Raw genomic sequence first — 23,439 nt, forward strand, 5'->3', positions numbered from 1 at the left:
ATAAAATGTTTACGAAAATCATACAACCAACTAAAAAGTATACTGAACGAAATTCTGTGACTATCAAAATCGATTATCGATTAAAATGATCGATGGACATCTAGCGCCATCTGTTGTGCAAACGGCAGGCAGAGGCTGAGCGAGGGCAAAACTGCACTTTACTTCGAATTTAACCTTTAAGTTGGCAACCGCCCAAATAGCCAGAATTGCTTAAGCAGCTCATTTTGGCACGCTAAAGATCGCTGCTCTAATTCGCCTTTTGCAGTAGATAAACAGCATCAAAGTTCTATGTGGGTCTTTCAAACAGCGCCTAAGCAGCTTCCTTATGCCACGATGCCAGGGATTATTTTTCTTTGTGTTTTACTTTCAAGCAAGCGTCATCGATGAAATAAACAACAAGATTTGTTTCGTTTAAACACATATGTATATTTTTTAATCTTTTGTATTGATGAATTACACAAAATTTTACACAATTTACTGATAATTCACAATCACTTCACTCAATATTCATTCTTCATTTAACGAATCTAACTTGTGCAGCAGCAATGAGATTATTGCCGGCGTTTGTCTTTGACACTTTGACAAGAGCCACCTTGAACCGATGTCATGCATTAAAAAGCTATCCCAAATAGCCAGCTCGTACTTTATAGCTGATTTAGGGCTGTTTAACGAAAAATCGGTCCGATGTCGTACTTTGTGGCTGATTAAGAGATAGACGGTACTTTGCGGAACTATGGAGCTTTTTAACAGGCACATGGTACTCTTTGGAACTTTGCGGCTGATTAGCACTATGTGTAGGGTTCATGATAGAACCTTAAGGCTTGTTAAGAGTGTGTACCGAACTTGGTGGAACTTTATAGCTTTTTAATGCATGACATCGGTTCAAGGTCGCTCTTGTCAAAGTGTCAAAGACGGACGCCGGCAATAATCTCATTGCTGCTGCACAAGTTAGATTCGTTAATTGGAGAATGAATATTGAGTGAAGTGATTGTGAATTATCAGTAAATTGTGTAAAATTTTGTGTAATTCATCAATACAAAGGATTTAAAAATATACATATGTGTTTAAACGAAACAAATCTTGTTGTTTATTTCATTGATGACGCTTGCTTGAAAATAAAACACAAAGAAAAATAATCCCTGGCATCGTGGCATAAGGAAGCTGCTTAGGCGCTGTTTGAAAGCCCCACATAGAACTTTGATGCTGTTTATCTACTGCAAAAGGCGAATTAGAGCAGCGATCTTTAGCGTGCCAAAATGAGCTGCTTAAGCAATTCTGGCTATTTGGGATAAAGTTCCACCAAGTTCAGCACCCTTTCTTAACAAGCCTTCAAGTTCCATCATGAACCCTACATATAGTGCTAATCAGCCGCAAAGTTCCAAAGAGTACCATGTGCCTGTTAAAAAGCTCCATAGTTCCGCAAAGTACCGTCTATCTCTTAATCAGCCACAAAGTACGACATCGGACCGATTTTTCGTTAAACAGCTTTAAATCAGCTATAAAGTACGAGCTGGCTATTTGGGCGGATACCCGGGTATTTTTTTCAACTTCGAACTGCAATAACTTTTGATTCATTGCTTTTATTGACCTGAAATTTTCCGTAGCCTTCCAACTTTTAATTTATGATTTTTTGGTGCATAAGTTGTAATTTTAAACAGCCTGTAAGTATTTTATTTTGATTTTTTTTTAACTTTACCACGTAAGTTGGCAACCAGCATACCCGGGTATTCCATACATTTTGTATGGAGAATGACGTTTCTCTTCTTCCTCTTTTCGTATTGTGCTTATTTTTTAATCAAATTCAGGCGATTCCAAATTTCAATTCGACCGTTATTTTTATAATAAAATGAAAAAAAAAATGTATGAATAAATGAAGTAGAAGAGAATATATGGTCGGCATTACTTGCATACAGCATTAAAATATAGAAAACATTGTTTACCTATGAAAATCGTTAATTTTTTGCATCAAAACGTGTGGAATACCCGGGTATGCCGGTTGCCAACTTACGTGTGTAAATCTGGTTGCCAACTCTACGGTTAAACTTATGTGCTAAAATGTATGTCCAAAATGTTATTTGGGCCAATCATCAATTTCAAAACATCTTTCTCAGGGGTGGCGCACCAGATACACAAACTAAACCGTAAAATATTTCAACATCCTTTGGACATTCTTTAGAAACGTTATCATATTTAATTAAAACGTATTTATGCTACAATTATAAATTATATTCACCCGCACTGATAATGTTTAAACTAATTACTGAAACACATAACATTAGCACAAATGTTTGCCATGCCTGACATAAACAAATGCAAGAAAAACGTGCTCGCAGCGCGGTTCGAGTCTTGAATTGTTTTATTTTGGTGCCTTTGCTAGCGCTTCAGCATGGAATATACGGACCAGATCGATCCGGCCAGTTATTTCGACAGCTACGAGGATCTTAAGGTATGTTGGGCGATTTGTAGTTACAATTTAATGTTGAACCAGCTCACCGTTCGTCCTTCCAGATCCACGAGCTTATGCTTACGGATCAACCGCGGCAGGAAGCTTACCAGAAAGCGATCCTCGGCAACCGGGCCCTGTTCGAGGGCAAAACCGTGCTCGATGTCGGCGCCGGCACAGGAATCCTGTCCATTTTCTGCGCACAGGCGGGTGCGAGCAAGGTGTACGCGGTCGAAGCCTCCAACCTGGCCCGGCTCGCCCGGGCCGTGGTGGAAGAGAACCAACTGCAAGCTGTGATAGAAGTGAGCGAGTGCAAGGTGGAAGATTTCCAGCTGCCCGAGGGCGAACGGGTCGACATCATCGTGTCCGAGTGGATGGGTTTCTTCCTGCTCCACGAGGGCATGCTCGATTCGGTGCTGTACGCGCGCGACAAGTTCCTCAAACCGAACGGGCTCATGTTTCCCGACACGGCCACCCTGTACGTGGCACCGTGCAGTGTACCGTCGCGGTTCGATCGGTGGGAAAGTCTGTTCGGCGTGAGCATGCGGTGCTTTGGCCGTGCGCTGCGCGAACAGAACTCGGGCAATCCGGAAGTGTTAACCGTCGCGCCGGAGCATCTGCTTTACGACGGGCACATTATAGCGTGGTTCGACCTGATGGAGGTAACGACGGAAGAGCTGAACAGTATCGAGGTGAAGGATGTGATTGTGGCGTCGCGGTCCGGAAAGCTGCAGGGATTCTGCATCTGGTTCGAGTGTACCTTTCCGGGCGATGGTGCGGAGGAGCAGCTGCAGCTTTCCACCAATCCGTCCGCGCCGGAAACACACTGGAAGCAGACCGTGATCCCGCTGCCGGAAGATGCCTGCGAGGAGCTGGAAGAGCGCGATCCGGTCGCCTTCAGTCTGACGATGACACGCAACAAGGAGACGAATCGAAGGTAATGGTCACCCTCATTGGGACCGAAACGGTAGAAACGTTGCAATAATCTGATTCTTTCTCACAGGTACGATCTACAGCTAACGCTGCTGGATGCAGAGAAAGAGGAACATCATCTGCCGTGCGAGTGTCACATGACGAAGTGTATTTTAATGAAGACCCACCTCGAGAAGATGCAGGTGGAAGAGGAGCAGCATTGATGCGGCACCGCGGAGGCAATAAATATGGGGTTGCCCCGCACCCGCAGTTACTCCGTAATTTGTGTGTTTGAGCTAAACCAATGATTAAAATCCAACCGAAGCAAAAGCTGCGAAAGTGGTGCACTGCTCGGTCCCGCCTTTAGTCCAATGAGGAGCTTCAGCAACGAATCGACGTGGTTCATGAATCTGTAAGAGAAAGTGTGGTGAATGTTAAAAAGCGCCTTTTTTACTCTCTTTCCTTACCCCTGCTCGTCCACTTACCCCTGCTCGTACGTAAGAAACTCGTTCCGTTCCACCTTCGTCATCGGGTCCTTACAGAGCAGACAGAACGTGCAGAACCGATCGACGATCGACAGAATGCTGTCCAGTATCGTTAGGACCGGATTTTCCTGCACCTGTATCACGCCCGCCATCATCGTGGTGCCCGTGGTGGTGGTCGCATTGAGCGACGACCCCGACGATGGTTCACCACTGTTCGCTCCAGTCAGCAGAAAGCAAAGACTGAGCACATTCGCCTGAAAGATCGTGTGCGCACGCTGGATGCGCTCGAAATCGTGCGCCTGGCGGGCCGTGTTCGCGATCGCGGACATCAAAATAGCAAACTGACTCTCCAGCACGTCCACCTGCAGGTAGTACTGCAGATTGTTGATCAGAAACATGAGCTTGTTGCGCAGCTGCACCACCTCCGAGTTGTGCTTCATGCGCCGCTCCCGCTGGTACGACCAGATCTGCAGCAGATCGTGCTGGATCTTCTTAATGCGCAGCAGAAAGCGAAACATCTCATTGTACCGCTCGAGAATGCGGGGCGAGAAGAGCAGATGCAGCGGCCACTTCACCTTGTACTTGAGCATGATGTGCCCGACGGCGCTTTTCGTTTCGTAGCAGAACGAACTCTCCTCCCCACTGCCGTCCCGGCTGCCACACGGCAGCTCGAACGAGAACTGCTCGATGTCCTCGCCCAGATTGATGCTGTTGGCGGCTAGCTTCAGCGCACGGTTCAGATCGCGCGTCGTGCCATCATTGATTTCCTTCCCGATCAGCAACTTCAGGGATTGCGTTTGCGTCAAAAACTCGGAAAACAGCTCACCCCGCCCGAGCAGAAAGAAGTCTTTCATCAGCCGCAACTGCCGCTCTAGGTCCGCCTTTTCGATCACGATCGTGGACATGTGCTGCGTGACCTGCTCCTTAATTTCGTCCACCAGATGCTCGAACTTGGTCACGTTGAGATTCTCCTCGCTTTGCAGCTGGTGAAACTTGCGGAACAGTTGCTGCTCGTGATCACCCCACAGGTTGTCTTTGCCGGCCGCCGCTGCCAGGGCCGCTCCCTTTCTGCTCCCTTTGGATGCCGCCCGGTCGGCGATCTGCTGCCGTGGATCGAAGTGACACATCAGCACGGTCTGGCCGACGAACAGCACCTTTTCCGCCCAGCTGGCAGGGAAGTAGTAGGGCAACATTTCGCGCCGTATCTCGTACCGCCACAGCTCCGTGTTGATGCTCGCACTGTCCGACGTGTTGACGGAGGTGTGGCCGGCCGGCGGGTTAACGATCGGAGCACCGCCCGCTGTAATGGAAGCTTTCGCGCTGCTTTCCACCTGCTGTATGAAAAACTCCCCATAGTGATCGACAAACTTGCCGTGCATCAGCCAACCGTACAGTTGTTTGAGAAAGATGACGTAAACTGATTTTTGGATGCTGAAAAATGTAAAAAGAAACACGCACCTTTCAAGCCGTACAGCGGTAGACGCATTGAGAATAAACTCACGTTTTCACTGCCTGATAGTTGGCATCATTCCCGTGCAGACAGTGCTGCTGCAGGTAGGGAAGCAATGCACAGCCGTGAATCCTTTGCGTCACCACACCACTGATCAGCTGTAGCAGAAACCCAAACAACGATCGATACTGGCTCACTTGGTGGAAGATAAACATGAGCGACAGGTTCGGGCGCTTCAGATACTTTGCCTCCAGCTCTACTACCAGATCCCGGTACGGTTTCACCACCAGCTCCAGCCCATCGACGAACGCCTGCAGATAGAGTCCCTGGGACAGCGGCTCTTCCGTCGGTTTCTGTTGCTTCGGCTTCAGCAACCCGGCATTCAGCGTGCCGTACTGTTGAACAAACTTTTTGATCTCCTTATACTGGTTGGCTATCCGGATCAGCTCCTCGAGGATGTGGATTTCACCGGGGTGCAGAAAGGTGGACGCCACCTCCGGAATCTAAGAGGAGATCGCCCCCGGGCGTGGAAGAAGGAACGGTTCCAGTGAGAAAACTACACCCGGGTGCAAACGTTTACTACTTACGGTAAAGTTTTCGATCGGTAGTTCCGCATTGGAGGAGAAAAGTGTGAACAAAATGTCGTGAATCATTTTCAGGTGTTCGCTTTTGCTTTTCCGCTGAACCGGAGCGGCCGGGCGCGCTTGGCATCGAAAACAAAACATAAACAGTTGCGTTTTTTTTGGTGCCGCATCGAGTTGTCACTGGTGACGTTTTGCGGGTTTGACGTTTCCAACTAGAACGGCGAGCGATTTTCGGTGTGAATTTTGGCGCGTTTGTGGAAAATTAGAGAAAAATGTTTCTTATAGCGTTTTATGCTTAAAAACGTGTTTATAAATCGTTTTTATTATGTGTGAATAAAGGAAAGCAAGAAACTACTAAGTAGTGTATGAAATGAAATGAAGTGAAACTTACGATTTGTTGGACGCTGTGAGGTCTACTAAAAGGTAAACAACTTTCTTTACTATTTTTTACGTGTTTTTCGTTCTGCCAGCGAATGAACCAGTTTTATGCACTTTTTGTAGGGCTGCTGCAACTGCTTGGACATATGGAAGGTGAGTGCAGTACAAATTAAAGCATATTTAATGGGTGGCATTATTTAGAACATCCTTCTTCCAAATCATTTCCAAAGCCGTCCGGTCCAGTTGATCGTTGAACTTTTTGGCCCCTGAGATGTGGATAGTCGATTATCCTCATTGGATGCTCTTTCTATATCATAATGAAAACTTTTTACTTAATTCCTAAATCATACTACGTTGATCATATGCTTCACAACAAAGAAGAGGCTCTCCTTAGCTTTGATCATCAATGACTCCTCTGTTTAAATGACCAAATGGTCATAAAGAACCTTAGTGGATGTATCCAACATTCTAGGACAAATATCCTTCTGAGCATCTTCCTCTTGAACAACAGCATAGACAGTTTTTTTTGGAAGGATCCTCAGGTGCGTACAGAAATTCAAATATTATATGCAAGATAGCTTAGTATTCGCTTCTAGCGACGATATAGCCAAACACGAGCCTGCTTTAAAAGTTGTCCAGGTGCTTCGCAATTCTCCGAATCCGTCATTTACAGTTTGATTATTCTATAAAATGAAAGAATATGCAAAGCTTAGCATATTGGATGGCAAATTGCACTAACTTATATACTTAAAAACTACATCCGTATTTATTCTTGTGATATTCATCAAGACGAACTCAACAGATAATACGATAAGCTTGTCAATTAATACTTGCTTGCATTTGCAAAACACATCAAAAACACTAATTGGCGGACGTGCGTACAACGACACTGTTTCGACATGTAAATAGCTATCAAATGGTTTGCGTATTTTTTGTTATTGTTAACCACTAGTGTTTTCCACGTACTCTCTATCAATGAAACCGTATTTTCCCATTTCATCTGCATGGGAATTCCTTATCCAATCCTAGCCTCACTGCATGAATGTGATTTGCGGTGCCGATCGTGGCTCACGAATCGTCCGCACCGTCATCAAGTTGTCGTTGTAGTACTCCAGGAGACAATTTTTCTGCCGGCAGGTGCATATCGCCTCGTCCACACCGTAGCTCCCATGGATGATCGAGAGCCGCTGCGTACTGTCGGCCATGGGTGTGTTGCCCATGTGCAGCTTCCGCTTGTGGCAGATGTAGCAGCCCAGATTCGGTCCATTGTGCGCCAAGAAGCTGACGGATGGAATCTGCTGATCGCTGGTACTGTGCTGATGGGATGTTTGTAGCATCGGCACGGTATCGGACAGCATGCGCCTCAGCGACGGTCGGCTTAGGTTGGTTTGGGATTGATCCGGTGTGCACAGGAGATCGGGTATGGCTGGGAAAAAGACACATTTTGTAAAAATTGTGAAGAGATGAACTTGTTCTGAAGGCATTTTCTTACTCAAACTCGTAATTGCGTCGTTCGAACCGAACCGATCCATCCGCTTTTGGTCGTCCTCGCCGAGTAACCAGTAGGTTCGCATTTCACCCTTCCCTTTCACCTTAATAATGCCGCGCTCCTCACACTTATAACCCCCGAGCTTCTTCAACAACCCGTACGTAGCTGAAGAGATGTGGATTTTCAGCGCCTCTCCATTACTTTCCATCCGGGAGGCTGTGTTAACCGTATCTCCGAACAGACAGTACCGGGGCATCTTCAGACCCACGACTCCGGCCACACACTGGCCCGAATGTATGCCAATGCGCATCTGAATAAACTCCCCCGGCCGGTGCCTTATCTCCAGGTTCGAGATGGAATTTAGCAGATGTAAGGCCAGCGAAGCGATCTCTCCCGCATGACGATCGCCGTTCCGAAGCGGCAGTCCCGACACGACCATGTACGCGTCACCGATCGTTTCCACCTTGTACACGTCGTAGCTGGAGATGATAAAGTCGCAGCAGGTGTAGAGATCGTTCAGCATTTCCACCACCTCGAAGGGTGTGCTTTGGGCGCACAGTTCCGTGAAGCCGACCAGATCGCTGAAGAAAATCGTCACACAGTCGAAACATTCCGCCTCGACCCGTTCACCGCGCTTGAGCGACTCAGCCACACTCCTAGAAAGGGGAAAGTAAGCGAGGTCGTAAGCTCTAGAAGGAGATGAGACCTTCAACAACTCACTTCGGCAGCATCCTTAGCAGCAGTGATTCCGTCTTCTTTTTCTCCTCCGACAGCTGATTGGTGCGCTCCTGTACGATCCCCTCCAGGTTGTAGGCATACTTTTCCATGATCGCGAGCATGTTATCAAATATGTTTGGTTTGCTGCAGCGAAACGAAGCGTAAAGGGTGTTGGTGAATGGTCATTTTCTGCCCCCGCAGATCACTTACAGTCCGGCTTGCATCGGTTTCAACTTCACCCGTACCAATCGTATGTCTGGTCGATCTTCTGGATCCTCTTCCCAGCACGAGTGGAGCAGCTGTATGACGTACTCTGGGGCGTCAATGCCTCGCAGCGATGGGCGGAAAATCCCATACTCTTCCGGTGACATAACGCGAGCTACAATATCTGGGAAAAAAAGGAAATAGTATGATCAGATGTTGGGAGAAACCGATGTTAGACGTGTTGGTTGTACCTTGCCAGCTCATATTAAGATCACCCCATGGGCCTTTCCGTCCAATGATCTCGTACAGCACAATACCGAACGAGTACACGTCGCCTTTCTGCGTACCCTTCGGTGGACAGTTAGGATCGCGCAGTAATTCCGGCGCTTTCCACAGACTGCGGCGCAGCTCTTTTTCAAACCTGGAAAAGGGTTTAATCACATCGTATTTTTAGATGCCTATGGCAGCAAATTTAGCTAAAAGTGCCTTACTTGCTCGGTTCCTCCTGGCAGGATTTAAACTCATGCAGCCCAAAGTCCGCTATCTGAGCGACCCAGCGGGAATCGATCAAGATTTTACTCGATCGCAAATTCCCGTGCGATCCTACATCGCTATCATGCAGGTAGATCAGTCCCTTGACGATATCGCTCACCAGCGAGGAAACGAACATGTGATCTAGCTTGAGATCTTCGTTCGAAAGCACATCGACCAAGCTGCCGCGGGCACAGTACGACGTCAGGATGCTTACCGTACCGTGGTCGATCGATGCACCGACGAACGTGATCAGATTCTCGTGGCGGATTTCTCGCATCTGCTTTAGTTCTTTGCGAATGTTACGCGTAATATCGACGGTTCGCTTGTGAAGATACTTGATAGCGACGATATTGCCACGATAGAGACCTGGGAATTAGTTTTGTTGGTAAGAAATTGATCATAAAGGATAGAAGGTAGTCAAGAAATTCATACCAATCGTCGTGTAGGCCCGTTTATTAACGTCTCCCGCACTGTTGACCATAATGCTTTGTTGACATACCTGAGGAAAAGTTATTCATTTAGGTTTATTAATATAACAATTGACTAGGAATGGCTACCACTGATTTAGATTCATGAAATTGAATATATCTTCAAAGTGAATCTTTGAATCTGGATCTCAAGTTTCGAGACATTAGAATTTTGAAGGCTTCAAATCTCAACCAAAGTTTTCTTATCATAGGGTTTTTTTCTTATCATAGGGTTTTTTTTCTTATCATAGGGTTTTTTGCCCCCAGTTAGTTAGTTAGTTTTCTTATCATAGGGTTTTTTGCCCCCAGACTCTTGGCTTTCTTATCATTTAATTGGAATTGGTGCTTTAAGTGTAAATTAAGCCTCTTTTTGTGTCCTCGAACGATTCCTGACTGCTAAGTCATGGGTAACCAATGCTTTTCGTTTGACCGGGCCAAGATCATGAATCTTTCCAAAAGATCCATAAAGCACTACACAAGAAGGATCTTGATGTGGGTCCTTTTTACCTTTTCTCCTCGTTGGAAATGATTGAATTCCTTATTATTAATTCTACTCACAAGATTCTTTCGTAGCTCGTTGTTGTAAAGTGCGTCGGGTGATGTTATCAGTATCACATCCTTCATATCCACCTTCCAGAGCAGACAGGCCAACGTCTGCTCGTAGCGATAATGTCTACAAAAAGAGGACAAAAAAGCAGCACCAAATAACGTTCATTAGCCGCAGTTTGATGCCACAGTCAATAATGATGTCCCACTTAACACCACCACTCACTTGAACAGGATGATGGTAAATATCGCCATGAAGAGAATCACGACCAGCGCACCGGTAATGTACCGCCAATCCTTCGCCTTCGGGCGGCACTTTTCATTGTAGAAGCCACAGACGGGTTCTGCCAGCGGTGGCCGCCCCTTCAGCCACATGATCGGGCGGTTCGGGTTGAGGTAGCGAAATTCGGGCAGCGTTGTACCGGTACCGGTGGCATTCCGTGCGCCGTACGCAAACAGTGCCACCGGTTGCATCGACATGTGCAGTGAGTTGTTCACTTTGTCGTCCTTCTGTAACGCGATGACCGAAAAGTTGCCCTCGGCGTCCCCGTTCGCATCGATGTACACCTAAATCGAAGTGGGGAGAGGAAAGAAAAGTTCGTTTTTTAGAATGCAACCCATTGCTTGCAACATACACTCTGGCTCACATCGAATCCCTGGATCGAGTGGTACGAGCGGTTGAATATATGGCGCATAATTAATCTTCCATCCGAGACGTCACCACCGTCCCGGAGTACCTCCGTCGCGGCCCGGGCGTAGATGATGAGTGCATCGTACAGGTACGCACCGTAGATGGGAACCTTTAAGACGGACGGACAAATCTGTTAGCCCTCCTAGACGGCCAGACGTCATCGGCACCATCGATCAATGACGGTGAGATGATCCGTCTTCCAAACCCCATACCTGAATCTCATCAAATATGTGCCGATTGTAGGGCAACGGCACGCGGAACGGATCCTTGCGCGAGTACAGCTTGAACTGGTGGCAAAGTTTGCGATACTTTGGGTTCATCGGAAAGAGGGGCGATATGCGCAGCACCGACTGGAACGCTTCCTGCAGCCGCTCCTGGTCCTTGTAGTTGTAGCGCTTGCGGTTCTGCTGATGTTTGTCCTTCGAGTTGCCGATGTACTTTTGGTAGAAATCGGAATACTCTGTGCGGGTGAAATAGCGTTTTAGGTGTGTTGCGGTGCGTTCTAATTTCGCTCCCAGCATTCATTACCTTGATAGATATTGCGCTTCATGTTTGGGTCGTAGATTTCGTCATCGATCGATATCACGATGTAGTCGCCCGTGCTGAGCAGCTTTCGGTTCTGCAGGCAGCGCACAAAGTCCACCATTTCGATATGATCGCCCACGAACACGTACACTGTTTGGGAAGGGAAGTAGTGTTTGAACGGGGTGATTATGTTTTATGAGCGATGGCAAGGAATATATGTGGCTTTTCATACCCCGTGTGTTGCGGTAAGTGTTGTCCACTATCTCCTGCAGCTCATAGATTTTGGACGGGATGTAGTCCGAATAGATGCGGAAGTGGTTCACGGTGAGATTGTTTAACTCGGCTTGCAACTACAGAGAGAAGGAAGTGATAGTTTTTTCAAAGCAAAAACTGTATTTATGTTTTGTTGGATATGTTTGAGGTTTGTTTGCTGAAGTGGTGTTATTTCAGATGCAAACAATTTCGCAAAAAAAAAAATCCTTCATAAATTCTTCACAGACGGTTTTTTGTTTGTTTTTAGTAGTTTCAAAAGATTCAATTCAAGGCTTAAACTTTTTTTTTATTCCTCATTTGTATACTTTTCCCAAAAATATCCTGTTTTTAAATGTCAAAATACATTTACCAATTTCCCTAAATTTAATGATTGAAATCCTTATTTTTGTGTACTTCTATTTACTTTATAAGTATTATAGTATGTCCAATTTAAAACAAAATGTCCAAGACGACTTCAATTTCAAATTTATTCAAGTTGTCTACAAAACAGAAGACGTTGCGAAAAAATCGTGGAAATGATTCAACAATATGTGGGAAACTGCCAAGAAATCGTGAGATTAACCCAAAAACTTACGAGAAACAAACAAAAAACTATAGAAATCTTTGTAGTATCTTTTCAAGGATTTTTAACATTTGTCAATATCTTTAAAAAACTTTCAACAATCATTATTTTTGTTTTCAAAATAATTAAAAATACCATGAGAAATAGCGTACCATTGGTGGAAACGTTGTATATTGTACTTAGAGCACTGATTAATATATTAAGTAATTATTGGTAGCTTAAGTAATCAGTAATTTCATATATTTTCATAACATTGCATTGGAAGGTACAACGAACAAAAAACCTTTTTAATTGTTATGAAATCGTATCTTTCTTATAAGCCGTCAGTTGACGTATAAGGCTGCATGCACTTGGTCTCATGTCGTATTAATTTCATGCCCCATGTGATTTGACGACTAGAAAGCCAACAGTTCATTCTAGACGCTGAACTGATTCGCAGAAAAAGTACGCGACAAATTGCAAGGAAATGCTTCATCCCCCATTGGCAAATGCATTCTACTTCCTGGAAAAGAATCCTTTTTCACAATTCTCGCTGTTTTTCCTCCCTCAACGTTTGCCACAATATTGTTACCTCAATTGCATGCGCGATCTCCATGCTCCAGGCGGGATGTTTGCTGGCGACAATGCTGAAGCAGTGCCAATTATTAGCCAGCAGCAGGGCGGCGACACTCTTCGATACCTTCGTCGCCGGTGGTAGCGTGCGGGCGAAGCTGCTGTACACCGTTTTGTCCGACACGGCAATGTCGGCACATTTCTGCCATTGTGCAAATAAAACGAGGGCGTGTGGATATGTTTAATTTCCTACATTTTCTAGCGGAAGAGTATGGAAATTGTCACACTCACATACGATATCATCGGCAGGTTCCAGGCGGACGCGACCAGTGCCTCCGAGGTGCAGGTTTCATCCGGTCCAATAAATACAACTATTCCAGTGTCGCGCATTTCGGTCATTTTCCTGCACGAAAGGTGTGTTTGAGTGTGTGTGTGTGTGGGAAGCATGAGCCTTGTGTGTGTGTGTGTACATATTTGGTGCAGTTGTACTGGCATACTTACTTAATCGGGAACGCTTTGAGCGACTTTTGGGCACCGATGTCGACTGCACGGAGGCGTAGCTTTTTGCCGGGCAGTAGCGTCGAATCGTTGTTTATGGTTTCTATCGCTAGGAGTAGTGCACCCAGGACGACCTATGAAAAAAGAAGACACACACACACGTACGGTTCGATCAAATATTAATCTATTTGCAATTGGTTAATATCTCCATCAGGTGCCCAATCGAGCTGAAGCGAACATACGTGCCGGAAGGAGATTTTGTGGGCTTACAAACGAGGAAGCTTTCAGCTCCCATTACCCTGCATGGCGTTAAGCTGATTTGGGCTTGTTTTATGTTTTAAATCCTGATTGGAAACGATTCTGGGAAATGTACATTTTAGAGTGACCTACATCCTTGTGTTTTGAAAATGACGAAAACATCATTTATTGTGATTGGTCTTAGAATTGTACTTCAGACAGCACATCGTCAGTATGTAGAAAGCATGAATAATTGTTATTAATTTATTTAGAATGACATCAGAGACAGTCAAACTGCCCAACATGCCATAGTGAAGTAGTATTTAATTGCACAGAAAATTCAATTCAGCGACTCTCCTGTCCAGCGACCAACAACACGCCCAGCACTGTAGATTGCCGTTCATAAAATGTAACCGCATGTAAAACAAACCTATCCCACTGGCCAATATTCCCTCAGCTTGTGTGTGATGAGGTTGATAAATCACAATTATCCTGCAACATTGCATGACTAGCACCCATTTCCCACAAACCAAACCCCTTTACGATCGTTGTCAATGTCTCAAGGGACCATACCGTTGCACTACCTTGCAATCGTAAAGCACTACCACTGCCATCATCACATCATCATCATTGCCGTCTTCAAAAGACCACACAGACGTGTGGCCGTTACGGATTAGGGCCCATCAAGACATCTACGCAACCTTGACCGTGTGTGTGTGAGAGCCAGGTGTGCCGCCGTTACGTACCTTGGAGTGCACGTAGCCGGCCAGGAAGCCCACGTACAGCTCGTCTCCGGTTCGGTTGCGCGTCCCGGTCGTCAGCAGGGAGGACACATTCGCTCGTAGGAAGCTATCGACACTGCTGCTGCTGCTGGTGCTGCTGCTACGGGGACAGTCACATGACATCCGTGCAATGGCGGACGCCAACGCGTGCAGTTCGACTGGCGCGGAGGAAAGCCCTAACACTAGTGCAGCTAGCAACAGATGAAACCGATCTGTAATCATCATCATCATCATCCTCATCGTGGGTCGGGGTGCTGGGTCCACGGGCGCAGTGTTGTTTCTTTTGCTCGCGCTCCGGGTGCTAATTCTGGGAAAAAAGGATCCAAGAACGTGGACTCGATTAGTGCTGCCCGGTGTGGCTTCTGTTCTGTTCAATTAAGCTGTGTGTTTGCTGTTTGGAAACTCATGTTTTCTGGTTTGGGCGTGGGAAATTTAGCTCTGATGAAAAGAAATTAGTTGTTCTGAAAGTTTGTTTGAAGGACAAGGTTAAATTTAATTGCACTTTTTGAAATACAGGAAATAAAACTTTTCATGTGGCGCGAATGGTAGGTTCACATATTTTGAAACATTTGTGACTCAATGAAGCACAGACATAATAAAAGCAGAAAAATTATAAAATAGTTAGAGGAAAAAATATGAGTTTGCTACACTTTTTATCACATTTTCCGAGAATCCTTCCCTATTGTTGGGTGTAGAAAGTGTGGCACAATTATAAATTTTAAACCGCTATTTATCGTCCAATCGTTAGTAGTTTTATGGAACATTTCCTGTGTGAAGATCAAGCAAACCAACGACCAATGATCGAAGTAAAAACCGGGTGACATTGGGTGAAAACAACGCAGAATTTACTTTTTCACTTCCTTTTTCCAGCTGTACCAACCGTGGTGCCGTTTCATCTACTAAGCGGTCGTAAAGTAAAACTAGAGTTGTAAAAATTATGATTATTACAAATGGTTATGTCTCGTCCGTCCTGTATTGGATGAAACCTCTTTCCCCTTATGAACGTCATCGTCTCCTTTTTGTATCATTTGAGCCGAGGGATCAGCAACAGTGTGTCATACGCTGTCACCATGGCCATGAAACGATGCAGTCGTTTGTGGACGGCGAACATGTTTGCACCATCAATTGTGGCAGAGCATAAAGGATTTTCTCTTCGTATAGTTTCCCCTCTTCATTTGGACACCGGGTTGGTCATGGTTCAGATACGTCCAAACTACGTAAATGTTGTGCTGAAAGGAATTCGGGAGTGTATTAAGCGAGAGATATGTTTGAAGGTGAAAGGCAAACGACATTTCTTGAAGGGGATTTTGGAACAAAACGTACAAGAGGAAACCACTTTTTATAGAAATTAACAGAATACTTAAACACACAAAATTCCTTAAAAATTATCCAACTTTAACGCATTTTTCTGGAAAGAACAGTTGGCGAAGCTCTACGCGAACCGAGCGGCCACGTGAAACTCGCGTGTAATTAATTGCCGATGTATATTTTGAAATAATCGACCTTTACTCGACACTTCAGCAGGACCTCTAACCTGTGACCGCTTAGGGCCTCAACTCAACCGAAATTTCAGCTAGACATCATTAAGACTAGAAAAAATGGTATCCGCTGTGTAAGGATGATATTTGACAATGAGATCAGTGGATTGGGGACTCCAAGAACTGTTAAGCTATAGCACGGGAAAATGCGTACGCATAGCCCGTTCCAATCCTGTTTTTTTTCTGTATTTTTACGCTTCCTTTATAGAATGGCTACAGTATTTAGTCTAGGGAATATGAATGTTCATCAGCCATGGACCGGTTGGCTACCACCTGCTGCAAGGCAGCCAGGAAGAACATCAAAGCATATTGTGAGAGGCACCAAATTAGATAGAATTCGAAGAAAATTTGGAGAAATGAATTGGTCTTTGTTGTCTATTTGGCAACGCTTAAGTTTCAATTTTTTTTTTCTGTGGAGTTTTTTAGTACCATATTTCCATATTACAGAAGCCATTTTTCTTCCTAAAAACCTGCATAAGTAGCGTTGATCCCCACAAGTGTGTGTTGAATTATTTCTAGGTTAGCTATTTATTTCACATGTTTTCCTTTTTTTCCTGCGAATATAATGGATAACAGATATAAACCCATAAATCTACATCAGGATCCTGTAGTGCTGGCAAATGAACCACGGTCTACTTTCAAGAAGCCGTTTGCGTGTTTCCGTTAGAACGTCGGGATTGACTATCGAAATGACGTATTGTTTTTCCATGAAATGCGTTCAAAGGTGGTGTCATCACGCGTATTCTACCATTCTTGAGTATTGTGCCATTATTTACTCACTTACTTTGCCATTGTCTTTACTTGCAAGAAAAAAATGTCCTCCAACACTGGTACTGGTATACAATGTCAAGGAACTCAGGTCCCGCTTCCCGCTCTAGAAAACTGTTTATGCCAAAAGATGTATTCCGTGGTATCATGCTGCTTGGGAAACCTTATCGGTGGAAAGGGTAACCTAAGGTATTCGTAAACCCGTAAAGCATATCAAATTTGAACCACAATTCGTGGAATTTTAAATTAGATTGCATCCGTTTAGATCTGCCTTGTCACTGGTTCGGATTAAAAGACGAGCCTTAGACATCTGCGTTGAAAGCTCGAATTGTCAGCAACAGTAACGTGAGGTCCTTTATGACCTTTTTTCGTACGACTTTTTGAATATAAGACATTAATTGAATATATGTTGTATCTATTTTATACCACACTGTATGTCAATTCCTACAATAATTAGCACACATTATGGAATTATATAAATTTATTAGAAAAAAATGTTGATTTCCTTTGCATACATGAGCGACTCGGATATGTTTCGATTAGCATTAAAGCTGAGATCGTTTGGAACACTTTGTTTTAGCGATAATTGTGCTCCCTGCGGACTAATAGGTACACTTATCTTTACGTTTACGTTGATAGTAAGCAGTATTATACAGCTATACATCCTAGATGTTGTTTCTGAATAAGAAAAAATTCTTATTATTACTTGAAATATGTCATAATTTGGTCATATTGGTCATTCAGGAGAAGATTAATTTATCAAGTTAATCTATCAGAAATACCACTGAAGTCTCTTCGGCAACTCACAATTGTTGTATGATTTCCAAGAACTATTAGTTGCACAATTTTATCATGAACTCCATGAACAATATCGTCATTGATTTCATAGTTTAAGCCTTGTAACTTGTACTATAATGGTTGGTCAATGTGCATTGTTTAGCCCAATTTAATAAACATTATGAAGCTTGACGGAGCTACAATTTCAGCCATTGTCAGTGGAAATATTCATCCGCCGCAGCCTTCGAATACTGAAGGAGTAAACTGAGCTCATGAAGTTATTTTAACGCAGGTTTTTTGTAATAGAGTGATAGTCATAATTCCAGCTGCCGATTTTCCAATTCCACGTTTAGAAAACATGTTGGAATCGTAAAACAACTGTTGGCTACTGAACCTCATGAGTTTGGAGTAGGGTAAAATTGAATTAACCGCAAACTGTAAGCAATTCATGTGAATATTAGATTCTGTGAGGACTCAGTCTCCATTATGGCCAGTTCTAGTCACTAACCATTACACTAAGGATGTGCTTTCCACGTACAGTTAATGAAGTGGAAATTGAAGATTGAACGAATTGAAGGATGAATTCACCAGCTCTAGGGATGGAAAACAATAGTATCTAAGGTTAATCACAAATGCGCCGAAATTGACACGAGACAGCAACGAAACGATCAAAACATGTTTGCCGAAATCTCCAATGATAAGCAGGTTTTCATTTGTTCTTGAAAACACGATTTTCCTTTTTCCCCCATTTTGTTCGTCTTAAAAGAGACACACCTCTAAGGCTGCTCCATTTATCTGCATGGTTTCAAAGCTGACACGAAACGATGCCACTGAAAACCGCCAAACCACCTCTGCAGGACAGTATTAAAGGGCCAACGACCTTTCCTTTCGGTTCTATTTACCTTAAGGACCTGCTTGATCATGCCTATATGTTAATTGGGTGTCTGAGCAGGTCCTATCAAATACGCAAAGGATTCGTACACATGCCAGACTCGCATAACCTCACGAAGGGTGTGTTACACGGCGCTGCGCTCAACCTTCATTAGTTTTTATTAGCTGGCAGCAAAAAGGGCTGCTTGTTGTCATCATATCATGCCGCATCATCGTAGCCACCAAAACGAAAAGGACCTCGTGTGGTTGCTGGGCTGTGGTATTTCTCTTGATGGAACAACTCGAAGCTTCCAACAGGTTTATCTCATGAAGCAGTCTTCGAATAATTAATTATTTTTTGTTTGAAATAAAATGGAAAACCTCCATTTATTACATTCTCAGAATGCACATTCAATTATAGCACCAAAAGAAGAGTATGCTATCTTCCGCTTGAGCTAGCAATGACTGTGTCCTGTTTTGCACAATTTTTTTTGATGGTCACCTTTTCCAGACGAATATAAATTCCGATTTCTCACCACCAAAACCATCCTTTTCGCTTGTCAAACCGGCAACAAAACTGCCCGGAAAACTCATCACCTTTACCTTCACTGCCATCCTGGGAGGACTCACTGGGCAAGCGACACGACAAGTTTACTACCGATGAATATATCTTCATTTTCGTTGATAATTAATTTGTTCCCCACGTGGGGGTAATTCCACTTTTGCCGGCGGTATGCACACATCCCTAAAACACATGCGTCTGCCCATCCAAGTCCAAGAAACGTGTGCACGTGTGGTGACATTTTCCACGTAAAGGACTCGCCATTCGGACGCGCCGCTTCATGGCTTTCGTGTATGTGTGTGTGAGTGCGTATTTTAAGTGCTGTTTAAATAATTTATTGACCTATTAAAGATGCCAAAAGATGCCGATTGTGGATGAAAAGTGTGTGTGTGTGTTTACGGGGGAGAGCAAGTGGATGGAAAAGTCATCTGTCACACAACGATCACGACGCACGATTATAAACGGCGGCGGGTGGCGCCTCCATTTCATTACGCTTGCAGCAATGTGGACGAGGAGAAGATGATGGCGTTGATGGAGGATTTATCGCTTCGCCGAATGGATTAAACTGTCACGCGATTGGGGTTGGGCACAGAGCGGCGCACACCCTCAGTGTGGGTTTGGTGGCCACCAGGACTTTCCTGTTACATTGAGCTCCATTTTCTCCCTTTTTAGTCATATCACATCACATTAATCCACGTTAAAAGAATCTTAATTCGCCCAGCGCAAAGGAATAGCCGACAGAACCACGAAGTCCTTTTTTCCATTGCAATGTTTGTCACTAAATTCCGCAGTGATACTGCCAGCTCTACGAATCATTATTGAATATCCTTCCGGGAAGAACGGAGAAATAATTTACGCTTCATCACCACTCACCGAACCGACCAGTTCTGCCTAAATAGTAGAGCACAGCATGACCTCCGAAGGGATCTGTTGCACTCCTCCGCCCAACTGTCGATTCATTTAAATTGTTTTTTTCCCTCGTTGCGAACTTCACACTCTTTTGGGCACACGTTGTTGGAAATGTCTGGTTTGAAGGGCATTAAAATTAAATGCTTTGTTTGTGCGCAATTTTCATCGCTTTTCAGTTGGATTTTTTGTGGGTGAAAAACAATGACATTAAATTTATAAGCCAAAATTGAATGAACATAAATAAGCACAATTTGGTTGTGTTGGTAGCTTATTCCACTTGATAACGATCCAATTATAATTTGAACGGAAACACACTCTGTTTAAAGAGTTATTTTAATTAAAGAAAAGCAATTTATACGCAGCAAACGATAACCTCAACGCGGGGTAGTTAGCCCAATTAATCCACGCGTGAAAAATTGCACAATTTGTCTACGACGGGGCAGAGGGAAAAGGAAAGCAATTTCACTTCAAGATATAAAAAATAGGAACCATCATCCGGAGCTTGAACCGAAGTCACGGAGCGCACAGTACCTCGCAACCCAACACACTTCCGGCCGGTGAGTACACAATGCGATAGAGACAGAGTTGGCAAGCAGGAAGAAGCGTAACCGGAACACAAAGAGTTTCACATTTCCACACACCATCACAAACCCCCTCGGTACGGTTTCGATCTAATTGACATCAATTGAGGAGCTAATCCTTCGGGGGGACCACAGTGGGTGAGTTGTGGCTGATACGGTTTTATATTGTTTTATACATTGCGTTTTTCCCACCTCCAACGGATCTGTGCGGGGACGAAACCGTTGCGAAGTTGCTATGCTTACTTTTTAGCACTGTTTGCACCGCTTTGCACCAGCTGTGTGCGTGTGCCTTTTGCTCTAATTAAAAGTTATTGTAAATTTAAAGCACCGTCAGCACACAACGCACCAACCCTTCACCCCTACACACACAACACACCGACCGGAACTCTTTACACCTAGTGGATCATCTTTTTCACTTTCACTTGGCAGCGGCACGCACAAAATTCCACAAAACACTTTCCGTGGGGTGCGCTCGTTAGTCGCTTTCCGCACCCGCCGGGAAGAGCAAACCAGGGCACGGTTCTAGGCACGCGAACGGACTGCCCTAGTCCGGTGGCGGCACTTGTTGCTTTATATACCGGATGTAGGCGCGAGAGCTTTCACTTCGTACACGCTTTTCCGATCGTATTTTGCCATCGTCGTGTCCTTTTCGTGACGTTTGTATCCTTTCACGCTGAGACGGCTCCCTAGGCGCGCTCACGGTTCCGGCTGTGTTGCGATGGATACTGGTTCGCGATGGAGAGCATTTCGGTGTCGGTCGTTCTCGCCGGGTTATTTCGTTGCAGCGGCAAGCACGTGTACCGGCGTGGAACAATTGGAGGGAAAAAGTGCGGCAATGGTTTATGAATGGGGTGTTTTTTTTTCAAGGAGCGTTTCCAGTGACGGTAACAATTCAATTTTCAATTTGAAATTCAATTTGTAAGTATAATGAGTAAATAGCCTAATTGAAAAGAGTATGAACAGCATGTTGTTGGTATAAATAAGTTAATAATCATAAAAATAAGATATTCTCATTGATATCGCTAGAAAAAATAAATAAAAAACAAATAATAACAAAAATGAACAATATCTACGATCAGAAACCAACAACAATAATCAACTAAAATGGAAAAAATAACATAATATAGAAAAATAACGGTATATTGAAAAAGACATAATGAAACAACAGAACAAATGCACAAAACTTTAGTAAAATAACATACAAGTTAAAAGAAACTAAAACAACTCAAAATTGAATAAACAAAACACGAACAATGCCATCAAACCAAAAAAAATGATTACAAAATGCACTTAGAACATGAAAGGAATATTGTAAAAATAATTTAACACACAAATAGCGAAAAATGTAAACAATCAGACAAAAAAATGAGTTGATAAAATACAATATTTCACGTATTTGCATTAAAAAAATGAACAAATAATCTATTTTCGATTTTTCATGGGTTTATTTTAACCCGTACCAAGAACACGTTAATTGCACGTTTAATCATAGTATCTCATGAGTCAGCCAGCAAATTTTGACACCTCTAACAGTCGAACTCTAACCGTGATGGCCAAAAAAGTGAAGCAACTTCGTTTAGTAGAAGCGACGGCGACCAAAAACGGTATCACGTAGCGTCTAAAATGGACTCCGTGGGGCAGTTTGTGGACGTCGTAGAAGCCTGTTCCGGCATCTACAACATCCTGGCACTATTAGACAACAATCAAAGCATCGAAATAATGCAAAAGTTTTACCACAATTTTTATAAGACTTATTTTGCGTGGTGTTGTTTTTATATATATTTGCTCACTATTTGTAATACAGGTTGACCTATACGAATTACATAAACGATTGTCTACTTCTGCGAAATCCGCCTTCCGCGACAAATGCTTTTTTTAACGCTAAAAACACACTCTTCAAATGAATGCAAAAATGGTTGCAAAATCCCAAAAAGGATTTCGCTTTTCTAGAATATTTGCACGTTGGAATTAAATTTCAAACATAAAACAGTGTTGTCATGAAAATACGGTGTTCTAGCAAAAATAATTTTGTTGTTATCCGGCACTACAACCGCTTTGCGGTCTTGGCCTGCCTCAGGAGTGTCCGAAACCGCTCACGGTCTCGCGCCTTCGTCTGCCAGTCCGTTATCCCGGCCTTAATGGCGGACGCCTCCACGCCATCTTGCCACCTCAATTTGGGCCTACCACGCCTCCTCTGTCCTTGTGGACGGCCTAAAAAGACTTTACGGGCTGGGTCGTCCGTTTCCATGCGTATAACATGGCCAGCCCACCGGAGCCTGGCGAGCTTTATACGCTGTACGACAGTGAGGTCGCCGTACATCTCGTATAGCTCGTCATTATAGCGGCTCCTCCATTGTCCTTCCAAATAAACATTGAGCAAAAATAAACCAGAATTTAAACCACCTTTCCAACAACCCCTCCTCGCGGGCGGGCGGTATCAAGTTCCGGAGGACCCTTTTGAATGACTTGGATGTGTTCAGTACACAAGAGGGAACGCAAAATAGCACAAGAGCGATTTTGAACTCTCGTCGGTAGTTTCATTGCAGTGTACCATCTCTCCTCCGTTGTCCTATTTGCAGCCTATTTTACCGCAAATGAGTGCGATCAGCAAGTGGATGAGGGGTGGTAGTTGGTGATCTCTCGCCTTACCTACCGAGAAACCCGATTTCCTTGGAGACCCTCCTCCCGTTCTGATTTAGTCTTTTAAAGGCATCGTCTCAATGGGGAATAGCTTTGAAAATGATGCCAGGATGTACATGCATAAGTAAGTGTAATAAAAACGGAAACGAACTGTAGAAAAAAGCTTTGCAAGGCTCTGCGTCTGTGTCTTTCTGTGGGCTCAGCCTTAGCAACGATTGAGGCTGGCTAGACACAAGCCAGGAAAAGATAGAAATCACAAAGAAATAGGAGAAAAACGCGCCCGCGCTAATACCGTGTTGATAACACAATTCGAAGGAAAGTTTGCACGGTTACCAAGAAAACAAACCTGTAAGCGGATGGTGAAACTCGGTCACTAGGATGCGATTCTTTAGGTTGGTTTAAATTGAATTTATCACGACTGTTGTTGCATGTCTTCGGCTTGTTTTGGCATGTTGTGTTGCAGTT

General features: G+C 44.1%; 3 protein-coding genes across 7 annotated transcripts; 1 reads left to right on the forward strand and 2 right to left on the reverse strand.

Moving 5' to 3' along the window:
- Positions 1-2,302: 2,302 nt before the first annotated feature.
- Positions 2,303-3,747, forward strand: LOC121596534 (protein arginine N-methyltransferase 6). Its single transcript, XM_041921572.1, has 3 exons — positions 2,303-2,446; positions 2,509-3,380; positions 3,447-3,747. The coding sequence occupies exons 1-3, from the start codon at positions 2,387-2,389 to the stop codon at positions 3,577-3,579; spliced, it is 1,065 nt and encodes a 354-aa protein (XP_041777506.1). The 5' UTR covers positions 2,303-2,386; the 3' UTR covers positions 3,580-3,747.
- LOC121596529 (gamma-tubulin complex component 4 homolog) lies at positions 3,627-6,031 on the reverse strand. The gene is made up of 4 exons (XM_041921567.1): positions 5,878-6,031; positions 5,342-5,793; positions 3,841-5,271; positions 3,627-3,765 (listed from the first exon to the last, which is right to left on the reverse strand). Exons 1-4 carry the CDS (start codon positions 6,013-6,015, stop codon positions 3,627-3,629), a joined length of 2,160 nt encoding a protein of 719 aa, XP_041777501.1. The 5' UTR covers positions 6,016-6,031.
- Positions 6,032-7,085: 1,054 nt separating this feature from the next.
- Positions 7,086-20,869, reverse strand: LOC121596526 (guanylate cyclase 32E). Of its 5 annotated transcripts, none has more exons than XM_041921560.1 (18): positions 20,578-20,869; positions 14,294-14,636; positions 13,314-13,444; positions 13,104-13,215; positions 12,832-13,014; positions 11,658-11,775; positions 11,429-11,575; positions 11,113-11,360; positions 10,857-11,009; positions 10,436-10,776; positions 10,222-10,336; positions 9,629-9,695; positions 9,154-9,562; positions 8,914-9,083; positions 8,669-8,846; positions 8,462-8,602; positions 7,745-8,397; positions 7,086-7,678 (listed from the first exon to the last, which is right to left on the reverse strand). In XM_041921560.1, exons 2-18 carry the CDS (start codon positions 14,567-14,569, stop codon positions 7,284-7,286), a joined length of 3,837 nt encoding a protein of 1,278 aa, XP_041777494.1. In that variant the 5' UTR covers positions 14,570-14,636; positions 20,578-20,869; the 3' UTR covers positions 7,086-7,283. The 5 variants fall into 5 exon arrangements, with proteins under 5 accessions (XP_041777494.1, XP_041777493.1, XP_041777496.1 ...); XM_041921559.1 differs by lacking the exon at positions 20,578-20,869 and adding an exon at positions 20,285-20,561; XM_041921562.1 differs by lacking the exon at positions 20,578-20,869 and adding an exon at positions 19,718-20,263.
- Positions 20,870-23,439: the final 2,570 nt, after the last annotated feature.

The sequence above is a fragment of the Anopheles merus genome, chromosome 3R (genome assembly GCF_017562075.2).
Source record: "Anopheles merus strain MAF chromosome 3R, AmerM5.1, whole genome shotgun sequence".
Classification (NCBI taxonomy): domain Eukaryota; kingdom Metazoa; phylum Arthropoda; class Insecta; order Diptera; family Culicidae; genus Anopheles; species Anopheles merus.

What these genes read in the sequence shown, in the direction of transcription:
- LOC121596534 (XM_041921572.1), top strand. Translation starts at nt 2,387, where the DNA reads ATGGAATATACGGACCAGATCGATCCGGCCAGTTATTTCGACAGCTAC. An exon ending in ACAGCTACGAGGATCTTAAG is followed by an intron (nt 2,447 to 2,508) that starts GTATGTTGGGCG and finishes TCGTCCTTCCAG; the next exon opens with ATCCACGAGCTTATGCTTAC. An exon ending in AACAAGGAGACGAATCGAAG is followed by an intron (nt 3,381 to 3,446) that starts GTAATGGTCACC and finishes TCTTTCTCACAG; the next exon opens with GTACGATCTACAGCTAACGC.
- LOC121596526 (XM_041921559.1), bottom strand. Translation starts at nt 20,397, where the DNA reads ATGGTGTGTGGAAATGTGAAACTCTTTGTGTTCCGGTTACGCTTCTTC. An exon ending in AGATCGCGCATGCAATTGAG is followed by an intron (nt 11,776 to 12,831) that starts GTAACAATATTG and finishes TTCTCTCTGTAG; the next exon opens with TTGCAAGCCGAGTTAAACAA. An exon ending in ACTCGATCCAGGGATTCGAT is followed by an intron (nt 10,777 to 10,856) that starts GTGAGCCAGAGT and finishes ACTTCGATTTAG; the next exon opens with GTGTACATCGATGCGAACGG.
- LOC121596529 (XM_041921567.1), bottom strand. Translation starts at nt 6,015, where the DNA reads ATGTTTTGTTTTCGATGCCAAGCGCGCCCGGCCGCTCCGGTTCAGCGG. An exon ending in TACCGATCGAAAACTTTACC is followed by an intron (nt 5,794 to 5,877) that starts GTAAGTAGTAAA and finishes ATCTCCTCTTAG; the next exon opens with ATTCCGGAGGTGGCGTCCAC. An exon ending in AACTATCAGGCAGTGAAAAC is followed by an intron (nt 5,272 to 5,341) that starts GTGAGTTTATTC and finishes TACATTTTTCAG; the next exon opens with CATCCAAAAATCAGTTTACG.